The sequence below is a fragment of the Camelina sativa genome, chromosome 3, assembly GCF_000633955.1.
Source record: "Camelina sativa cultivar DH55 chromosome 3, Cs, whole genome shotgun sequence".
Taxonomy (NCBI): domain Eukaryota; kingdom Viridiplantae; phylum Streptophyta; class Magnoliopsida; order Brassicales; family Brassicaceae; genus Camelina; species Camelina sativa.
This window is the reverse complement of record NC_025687.1, coordinates 4,051,864-4,062,850: the sequence shown is the minus strand read 5'-3', so window position 1 is coordinate 4,062,850 and position 10,987 is coordinate 4,051,864. Positions and strand designations below refer to the sequence as shown.

The 10,987-nt window shown below is 35.5% G+C and overlaps 2 protein-coding genes across 2 annotated transcripts in view; both read left to right on the top strand.

The window, feature by feature from the left end:
- LOC104767986 (putative pentatricopeptide repeat-containing protein At1g09680) lies at positions 613-3,282 on the top strand. Its single transcript, XM_010491942.2, has 2 exons — positions 613-2,555; positions 2,994-3,282. The coding sequence occupies exon 1, from the start codon at positions 654-656 to the stop codon at positions 2,481-2,483; it is 1,830 nt and encodes a 609-aa protein (XP_010490244.1). The 5' UTR covers positions 613-653; the 3' UTR covers positions 2,484-2,555; positions 2,994-3,282.
- Positions 10,528-10,987, top strand: part of LOC104767970 (KH domain-containing protein At1g09660/At1g09670) — a 3,491-nt gene continuing 3,031 nt past the window's right edge. The window contains exons 1-2 of the mRNA XM_010491931.2: positions 10,528-10,747; positions 10,844-10,974. Of these exons, the coding sequence (XP_010490233.1) occupies positions 10,844-10,974 (131 nt within the window). The 5' untranslated portion in view covers positions 10,528-10,747. The remainder of the gene's footprint in view (positions 10,748-10,843; positions 10,975-10,987) is intronic.

The window sequence follows — 10,987 nt, the reverse complement described above, 5'->3', positions numbered from 1 at the left end:
GCTGAGGAGTTCAAGCTGAGGAAGAAGAAGAACGATGAACTCAAAGCTGCAGCCAAAGCCAATGGTGAGACAATAAGCACCAAGAGACAGCCTAAAGGACCCAAACCAGGATTCATGGTCGAAGGAATGACCTTGGAGACTGTCACTCCAATCCCTTACGATGTCGTCAACGATCTCAAGGGAGGCTATTAGTTCTATCTTCCCAGTGTTTTGCAGTTTCTTGCGTATTTTGAGTTTCTCTTCATGTGTCTTAGCTACAATTTCCGTAGACTGCCCAGATATTTTACGAAGCTTAACTTTCGTCTCGTTTATAACTATCATTTTCCTTATCTCTTTCTGTTCCTAGTGTTGTATCATTCACCATCCTTACTTAGGGATGATCAAATTTGCTTCGTTGATAAAAAAAAAAAAGCAATTTGCAATTAACAACTCCCTCCCACACCGTTCCATCTTCTGTTGAGATAGGTCTTACATATTGTACCAGAAAATTTAAAGCATACCGAAACATACCGGCTTCGTTTAAGTCCGGTTACCTAAAAACCCCGGTTTAAGATTTAAAATCTCACGGTTTATTATTTGTCGCGGACTTGACTATTTCATTCAAAAGCCTCCTCAAAGTAGCCGGCGCCGGAGAAACTGAGAGAGTCAGAGAGATGTTCAGAATCGAATTGCTAAAAAGCACACTGACTCGATCTCACCCACAGAGATTTTATCGTGTATCGTCGTCCCTCTTATCAACATGGTACTCTCCAGAAACTATTTCTCAAGCAGACAACGACGACGACGACCCAGTTCTTATCAAACTCTCAGTTGCCATCAGAGACTCTTACAAGGATCCGCCGTCGGAGTTCTCTTCTTTTACTGCCGACCCCTCTATCAGAAAGGTTCTGCCTTCGCTCAGTGTTCGTCATGTTGTCGATCTCATCAACCGTAACCCTCTCTCCCTCCCACACCGTTCTATCTTCGCTTTCTTCAAATTCATCTCATCTCAGCCTGGATTTGGGTTTACCGCTGAATCATACTTCTTCATGGCTCGTTTTCTCGCTATACACGAGATGTTCACGGAAGCACAATCACTTATCGAGCTCGTCGTCTCTCGTAAAGGCAAAAACTCGGCTTCTTCAGTTTTTGATTCTTTGGTAGCAATGCGAGGAGCTCCTATGTGTGGTTTCCTAGTTGATGCTTTGATGATCACGTACACGGATCTAGGTTTCATACCCGATGCTGTTCAATGTTTTAGGCTATCTCGGAAGTATAAATTTGTTGTTCCAATTCGTGGTTGTGGCAATTTGCTTTATCGGATGATGAAACTGAATCCAACTGGGACTGTTTGGGGATTCTATATGGAGATTTTGGATGCTGGGTTTCCTTTGAATGTGTACGGTTTCAATATCTTGATGAACAGATTTTGTAAAGAAGGCAATATATGTGATGCCCAGAAGGTGTTCGACGAAATTACTAAAAGAAGCTTGAAGCCTTCAGTTGTTAGTTTCAACACTTTGATTAATGGTTACTGTAAAGTTGGAAACTTGGATGAAGGGTTTAGGCTCAAGGATCGTATGGAGAAAAGCAGAACACGCCCAGATGTTTTTACCTATAGTGCCTTGATTAATGCGTTGTGTAAAGAGAATAAGATGGGTGGAGCACATGGCTTGTTTGATGAGATGTGTGAGAGAGGGTTGCTCCCAAATGATGTTATTTTTACTACTTTGATTCATGGTCATAGTAGGAGTGGACGGATTGACATGATGAAAGAAAGTTACGAGAAGATGTTGAGTAGGGGTCTTCAGCCTGATCTTGTTCTATATAATACTTTAGTAAATGGCTTTTGTAAGAATGGGGATTTAGTGGCCGCAAGGAAGATAGTTGATGGGATGATCCGTGGAGGTCTGAGGCCTGACAAAATAACATACACAACTCTTATTGATGGATTTTGTAGAGGAGGAGACGTAGAAACAGCTTTGGAGATAAGGAAGGAAATGGTTCAGAACGGGATTGAACTCGATAGGGTGGGTTTCTCAGCTCTTATTTGTGGAATGTGCAAAGAAGGAAGAGTCGTTGATGCTGAAAGAGCTTTGAGGGAGATGCTGCGAGCTGGTATGAAACCGGATGATGTAACTTATACAATGATGATGGATGCAGTCTGTAAGAAAGGTGATGTTCAAACCGGTTTCAGATTGCTCAAGGAAATGCAGAGCGATGGGCATATTCTTAGTGTTGTGACGTATAATGTTCTGCTGAATGGACTATGCAAATTGGGACAGATGAAGAATGCTGACATGTTGCTAGATGCCATGCTTAATATAGGGGTTGTTCCGGATGACATCACATACAATATCCTCTTGGAAGGTCACCATAGCCATGCAACTGCATCAAAGCATTATAAACAGAAACCTGAGATCGGGATTATAGCTGACTTTGCCTCTTACAAATCACTAGTCAATGAGATTTACAGAGCTTCAAAAGATCACCGGAACAGCTAACATCCGACTATTTGTTCCTAGATACGACCGAAACTTTCCTATTAATCACCAAAAGTCGTTTTTTCATCTTAGGTAATACTCGGAAATATATTTTCTATATTTCTCTCCTTTATTTCATTTTTTCAATGTTTTTATAAGCTTTGATCAGATTTTAGTTTTCTGAAACCAGTATTGTTCCCAATGTTGGAGTCTATAATGTTTCAAATTGTATGTTTCACCTCATCGAGTGGAATATGGATTCATGTGGCATGTAGTAGATTTTTAAAATCATTAAGCATTTAGTTTTGTGTCGGTTAGTTGGCCCTTCAAATACCTGATTCCATGAGGCTAGATTAGGTTGCTGCATAAAATTCGTAAGGAACAGTAGCAATTCTTAATTTTTGCCCAGTTGTTGTTAATCTTTTGAGTATCTACAAGGTTTGGCCACTATCCAATTTCATTACTAATACTGTGATGTACTATACTTGTATAGTTGTATATATGAAAGCCCTCTCATCTTTGTGTGCCTAGATAAGTTGCATTGAGTGTACTTTCGAAGAAGAAGGCACACAGCTGAAGCAGAGAAGAGAGGAAGGCACGTGTGAAGAATTGTGAGGCGGCTAAACTTGTAACACAAGCGATTGGGATTGTCTATAAAGTGTATCAGCATTTGTTGAAGTTGTTATGTTGGTTCTTGTTTGTAGATCAGTCATTATGAGACTGTGAGTGAGGATAGTTTTTTGGAGAACTATTTCTTTATGTTTGTAGTTATTTACTGATATTCTTATTGTACACACTTGTAATTGTACATATTGCATACTTGGATAAGCAATAAAATTCTTTACAAAAGCTTATCAGATATGATAAGTGTTATTGTTTGACCTTGAGTCAATCTATTGACTTTGTTGCTGTTTGAAGATTTTGCGGTTTCTCCTACATGGGAATTACTCTTAGTCGAGTTCTTGACCGAGGAGTTTTCGTTGTTGTTTCGTTGTTTTTGTTACTTAACAAACTCTAACCCTAGCCCTAATCCTCCCTCAGTACCAACTACGTTTGCATTTGAGTTTGATGATGATTTCACGGCACCTAGTTTTTTCTTCCCCAATGCCATATCTCCCAAAACACGGAAAACCATCAGAAATAAATGTAATTAACAAACAATGATATTTTTGAATGTATGAAACCAAGATTCATTGAAATTACAATGTAATGATATATATTACGTGATGGACAGCGGGGACGGTGTTCCCCTGATAATTCCAAGTAAAATGCTCAACAAATAAATAACAACTAACGAATACATATTCGTTTTTCTCTAAATGAATTTGGGGAAGACCAAGAAAAAAAAATGAAAGCGAGTCCAAAAAAAATAATCAACGGCTGACTTTGTCTTTTAATTTGAATGATTAGTTCGACTAATAACTAAACGGGCCATTGTTCCCGAATATTATAATAACGATCCTTAACACAATTGACAGTCCAAAATCAAAATGATAAACTAAGAAGTACCACCTGGAAATATCATACTTTAGAGCATCTCAGGTAAAAAATCTAGTAAGGTTCCATAACAAAATAAGGTATTTCAAAATAATGTATCGGAAAAAATTGAAGGTGATGAAATTAAACTTCAGCAGGCCATAGACCAGGGATGGCTTCGAATTTTCCGGAATAATGCCAAGAATGGTGATTAAGTATGGTTACTTTTACTGTAACATAAGGACTACTTGATGACTTGTGTGACATGATGTGGCCTGTGGCCATAGACAAAAGAAATATATCTAAAGAACATAATATATTCGATCAATAATATAAACATAAGAACTCATTTTCTAACGAAAAAAAACAACAAAAGAAATAATCTTGTTATAGATTCCGATCAAAAGACACTAACAGTAAAAGGAAGTTATTTTGTTACACTTTTCTTTTTTCCCGTGAGTTGCGTGATACTTGATATGAGTGATTAATTATTTGTGGCTATGGATGTATAGTTACACGTGAAGCAACGATCTGTTAACAAATTAAGCAAATTGTGTACTATATATGATCACAAATCCCAAAAGACATATACACTGCCAAAATTTTATATTTTATTAATCAATTGTACAAATAATCAGGGGATAATCAGATAACATAGTAGTATTGGTTTCCGTAAGTATCTCAACTATCTAGACTTAATAAGTCATGAAATTAATCACTCTTATAAAAAAAAAAAGTAATATATAAAAGAATTTATGATGTAGTTGAACCAGTGAAAGAGGAAATATCTTATATCTATATATATATATATACATATATACATGTCCTTACAGAGGGGAGTCGTAGAAAATGTCGGCGGGCACCATGCATGCACGTAACTTCATGACCAGGCCACGTGGATCCTCACATACTTTAAGTTTCACATGATTATGGGATTGCTTCTAGATGCATGCGAATTCGTCCCTTGGATTTAGTTGTGCACTCATCCTTGTTGACATATTATGGTGGGCTGCCCCTAAAATCGTCGTTTGTTTTTATGGTGTGGCATTGACGCATTGTTACTATGTAAGGTTTTAGGATTATATATATCGTGATGGTTAAGGATGTATGCTGATGATTGTGTCTAGTTGCACACACCTCCTTGTTGACTTTATTGCCGGCTTAAGACAAATTATATAATAAAAAAAAGATTATTTAATATTTCAAAAATCACTAAAATTATTATTAACTTCTGACTGGTACAGTAAAGGTTACAGCCATGAAAGATGCTGACTGGAACAGTAAAGGTTACAGCCATGAAAGATGCTAGAAGGATCGGAGTCCCCACCAAGGCATTTGGATCTGGTCTTTCATGAATATGTAGAGAACAAGAGATAGTACTATTGAGATAGAGAGCAGGCCATACAACCACCAGCCTGGTATGTCTTTGTACGATCTTCATCAGCCTTGTGTGTATGTCCACTTTAGACTTGGTTGAAGCTCGTACTTGTTGCCAAATTCCCCTAAGTAGTCAAAAATGAAGATTAGTAATATTCAACAGCCACAAGTTAGTAGTCATTAAGCTTATTATTGATAGATATATGCTCAACTTTACTTTCCATTGAAGAGCGCAACATGAGTCAGTGTGGAAACGATTGCTGCGAAACCAACCACGTAACTGATAGCGAAGAACGTGCTGAGATAAACCCGACCTTCTTGTTGATAATTAATATTCCCCATGTCCAAATTCCAATTCAAACTTATCATTGACAATGGTGGAGATATTGTAAAGCTGGCCTTGCTTATCAAACAAATCAGATGAGAAAATCGGAAACTTGTTTGCTTCATACATATTCATGCCGTAGTATGCTATTGGGATAACCATATACATGACCAGAATGTAACCAACGAGTACATTGACTATTGCAAAGAAAGGAGTCACAAAAAGGCTTCCAAGGTACGTAAGAAGCTATGACAGACCAATCAAGAGGGTGATTAAGTATGGTTACTTTAACTGTAACATAAGGACTACTTGATGACTTGTGACATGATGTGGCCATAGACAAAAGAAATATACCGAAACAGAGAGAGACCTGAAGAACACTAGCTCGTTGGCCACCACATCTGTGCAGGATCAACCACTAACTTTCTCATGATACCAGCCCAACGTAACCATACCCAAGAATATGAATAAACAACAACAGACAATTAATGAACTAATTAATCACAAACAACTTTATAAAAGAAGAGAAACAGAGAAAACATTGGAAGTGCCCCTTACCTCTTCGGCGTCGTATTTAAAATCAACAACCACCGTCAATTTAGCAACCCTAGTTTTCCCTTTCATGGATATGATCCGATCATATATCATAGCTTTCCTTAAAAACCACCGTCACTCATAATGAATCCAGATAACGATTTTGAGACCGTTGAGATTGTGACGAACACAACGGAGACTATCGAATCCGTTAGGCTTTTTAGAATCATTCCAACAGCTCAAAAGTGTGGTAACTACGGAGAGGAAGAAGAGGAAGAAGGACTTGGAAAACGAGGAGAAGGAGCTGAAGGCCATGATGGAAGCTGAAAAGGTGAAGGATCCTTGGGGAAAGGTGGTGATTCCTTGGCTTACTGTCGGAATAGAAGAGTGCAAACTGTGGGCAGTGCCGTGCCCAGACTAATTAATCGAGGCTTGAGGCGAGCTGAAATGAAGACTTTCCAAAAAAGAAATTTAAAGAAAATAAATATAAAATAATTTTAAAATAATATAATGAAAATAAAACAATATAATAGTTTTCCTTATGTTTCAATAAACTTTTTCACCAAATGTTCATAACCTAGGTTATAAAAATTTAAGAAAAAACAATCTATCAAATCATCACAATCATAATTCATAAACAAATTTACTATGAAAATGAATTAGTATATATTAATGAAGATTTATAAGCATTGAAGCAGGTTTTAACCATTTTAAAGAAAATGAAGTAAATAAACAAACGAATTCTAAACTAGATTGTCATTTTTAAAAGAAATTCATCTTCTTATGTTAAAGAGTCAAAGCAAAAAAAATAGAACCAATGTTATTCATGAAATAAAAGATTTCCCTAAACTATTGTGATACACCATAATTTTTAGATTTGGAGGCTTTAAAAATCCTTTATATTTTGGGGGTTTGAGCCAAATGCCTTTTTTTTAACCATAGACACGGCTCTGACTCTAGGGCAAACCGGTTCTCGACATCGTGAAAGCTGCCGTGTTCAAAAACTACTGAGCTTTAATTTCTAGTCTAAAATAAGAAAGATCTGATGATGGATTTGGTTTTATGATTTGAGAACGTTGTTATAAGTCCGATTTATCGAGAACTGAGTATTTTATAAGTAATGTTTGGTACGTTTGGTTTATTATGAGTATGATATTTTATGTTAAGTACTCTATGATTTTATGGATCGGAGTTATTTGCTTATTTTCTTACTTGATGTATATGGTTAGTTGTTTTTTTTGTTGTTGTTTAACCTGATAAAATGTGATTGGGATATTATATATTAACCTAAATTAGTCCTGATATACTGTATTAAAGATATAAAAGCAGTAGTAGGCTAGTAGCTTTATTTTTGAAACGAGTAAGCCATCCGTACGTAGTAGTAACGACAAACATATGGGGGACATGAGCGTGGTCGCTACTGACCTGATTGATCCCCAAGTTCCCAAAATCCCAAAAACAAAACTGAGCGTAGTATATTAAAACGTCGCTTTCTCTCTGTCCCTTCGTTTTGTGCATGCAACCTTTTGAAGAGAGAGAAACGAACAACTGGTTTTTTTTTTTTTTTGGTTTTGTTGCTAGTAGTATATATGGCAAAGAAAAGAAAAAAAACGTCACTTTCTCTCTGTCTCTTTTCGTTTTGTGCAATGCTAACTTTTTAAGAGAGAGAAGACGAACAAGTATTCTGATCTGGGTTTTGGTGGGCCTCCTCTTAATAACGTCTTCCGCTTGCTTCCAATGGGTTCCACTTTTTCCGGTGACCGTACGCATGTACAACTCCTCCTCCGATCACAAATTAAACCCTTTTCGAACGCTTATTTTTTCTTTCTTTCAAGTTTCCGTTGTTGCGTCAAGTAATATGAAGAAAGTACGTACAATAACGTTTCTTTTTTAAAAAAGCTTAAGGGGTCAATATATACTCTAGATGAACTGAATTTAACATCAGCAAATATATGTATTGGTTATAGATTATTGCTTTTGGGCCACACACAAATCACTTTTGTAATAAAAGGGTTATATTATTGCTTTAAAAAAAAGCTTTTATGCAAAAACTTAAAAAAAAAAACTTTTACAAAAAAGCTTAATTAAGGGGTCAATAATATTGACCCTTTTAATTTGTGTGTTATAAAAGGGTATAATTTGTGTGTTATAAAACATTTATTACATCAGCAATAATATAAAGTGAGAGTGATTTAAATACAATTTATTACAAGGGTTTCCCAAATATTTTTGAATTATTTATTTAACGGCAGATGAACAACTTTGCCATTATTATCAAACCTCTCATAGCCTCGAGAAGCTCTCACTCGGGTTCAACTCACTCGGGTTCTTTCTCTCACTAAACTCTCGTCGCTCTACTTGTCGATCGGGGATTTGACGGAGCTTCGGAATTTGGAGATTTCCGATAGCGAAGTAACCGGCGAGATCCCGGCGGAGATCACGAAGCTTACTAATCTCCGGCAGTTAGAGCTTTACAACAACTCATTGACCGGAAAACTCCCTACCGGACTCGGAAACTTGAAGAACCCTGACTCACTTGGATGCTTCCACGAATCTTCCACACGGCGATTCTCAGGTCTTTGACTAATCTCGTTTCTCTTCAGATGTTGGAAAACGAATCCTCCCGAGTTTGGCGAATTCAGAGGCTTTAAGCGTTCCAAAGACGTGAAAGCATTAGAAAATATAAATGGTTTTTCTTATGTCATTCGTGCGTTGGATTTCGAAGAAATATTATTATTCTGTTCCCATTTTCTCTAACGTAAGTAGAACATATATCCCCTATATATTAATAGGGAAGCACGTTGATAAAAATGGAGGTGTGGTCGCTAGAGAGTTCCAGACACTTTTTAGTTATTTACTTATATTTGGTAATATTATTTACAATACATGTCATTATATGTTTAACCAAAAAAATAATAATAAATTTTGTTAAATTTTTCTTTTTTTTCACATCTACTATATTTTGTTAATGTGTACTTAGAGGGGTGTATTCAAGTTGATATTTTAAGTGATTTATGTGAAATTTACAAATCCTATATTATTCAATCATGGATTTTGAAAAGTCTATTAAAATCCACTGTTATTGAACTGATGATTTAAAAATCTACTTTAAAATCTACTGTTATTAAACTCATGATTTAAAAATCTACTTTAAAATCCACTGTTATTCAAAACAGTTTGTGGATTTGGATTTTAATGACTTTTAGGGATTCTAGAGGATTTAAGAAGATTTGTTTAGTTGAAAATACAAAAATCCAAATATCATGATTTTAGTTGGGATTTGAAAGAATTTTACAAAAAATCATATCAACTTTCCCAAAATCTATCAAAATTTCAAATTTCTTAAATCCCATCAAATTTTCCAAAATCATGATTTCAATACACCCCCTTAATTTTTTTAAAAAATGTAACATCTAATTTTATTAGTAAAAATAGTTATTCATCAAATAATATACCAAAATTTTTCCCCAAACACTAAAAAAAGAAATGAATGTAACAAAAAAATCGGCAAATTTAAATTCAAATTTGAACTTAATAGTACTCATATCTCTACATTTTATGTAAATACATATCACACTTCTTAAAATTTACAAAATTTTAAAAATATGTTTTTATTTAATCATTTGTCCTATTTCAATAAATTGCACAAAAGACATGTTGCCATAAATAATAGTATTTTATCAAAATTTTCTCAACTATGTTAAAACTTTTTCACATTCAAAAATTTCACGGGTGAGACGTACTTTTAACACAAAAGAAACAAAAATTTGAATTAAAAATACTTTAATTACATATTACGTTTGACACAAACGGATATTAATTCAATTATTCTAATTTTACTCATAATAATTTTATTTAAATTGATTTATTCCGAACATTAATGCGAGTTATTACCTAGTATACAATATTCGTGTTTAGATTTTTAAACGTACCACAAAATCCATAATAATCTCATAATAATAAGAACCACAACCTTGAGATTTACTATTATTAGAAAAGAAAAAAAAAACAAGACGAAGACTTTTTTAGTCCACTATTAATTTGAACGTACGTATAGGTAAAATAATTTATTCGACTAATTTTATTTTCTAAAACCTTAAACTTTGACTAGATCGTAAAAGGGTAATACAAATATTTAATTGACTAATTTATCTTACCATTTGGCAGGATGAAATATTTGTTTTTATTTACCCAAGTAAAAAATGTATATTCGCCAACACTGGCGCTAACGAGAATTGCCTATAATTTAGTGGGCCTAAGGCCCAATGAAATGAGAGAAACGGAAGAATCGTAAATAAGAAAGAAGATCACACAAATCTCGAAAAGAAGAAAAAAAAAAAAGGAAACGAAAAAACGACAAAAATAGAAAATATCGAAAATGCGGTGAGAGAGAGTCTCTCATCATATCGTGCTGCGTAGGGCTTTTGACTCCCTTTCCCTACTTCTTCTCTTTGCTTGTAGCCACTCTACACAGTCCACAGCTACTTCTCACACCCGAAGTATACGCCTTTCTCTACCTTGAGATCGGCGTCAGATCCTCCGCCGCATCTTCTTCTCTTCACTATCTCCCCCGGTCAGTCTTTTTTGTACCTTTCTCCCTCTCTATCTCTGTTATCTCTGTATGTCAGTAGTTGTGCGGTTCTTAACAATCTTAAAGTGGATTTTTTAGATGATGGAATCCGGCGGTGGTTTCGTGGCCATGGAAGAGAGGATCTCTCCTGGTAGCTTCTTTCAGTTTCCACTTTCTGGATTCCGTGCTTCTCCCAATCGATCCCCTTGTCCTCCCTCTGATCGTGACAGGTTTCTCTTTCTT

What these genes read in the sequence shown, in the direction of transcription:
- LOC104767986 (XM_010491942.2), top strand. Translation starts at nt 654, where the DNA reads ATGTTCAGAATCGAATTGCTAAAAAGCACACTGACTCGATCTCACCCA.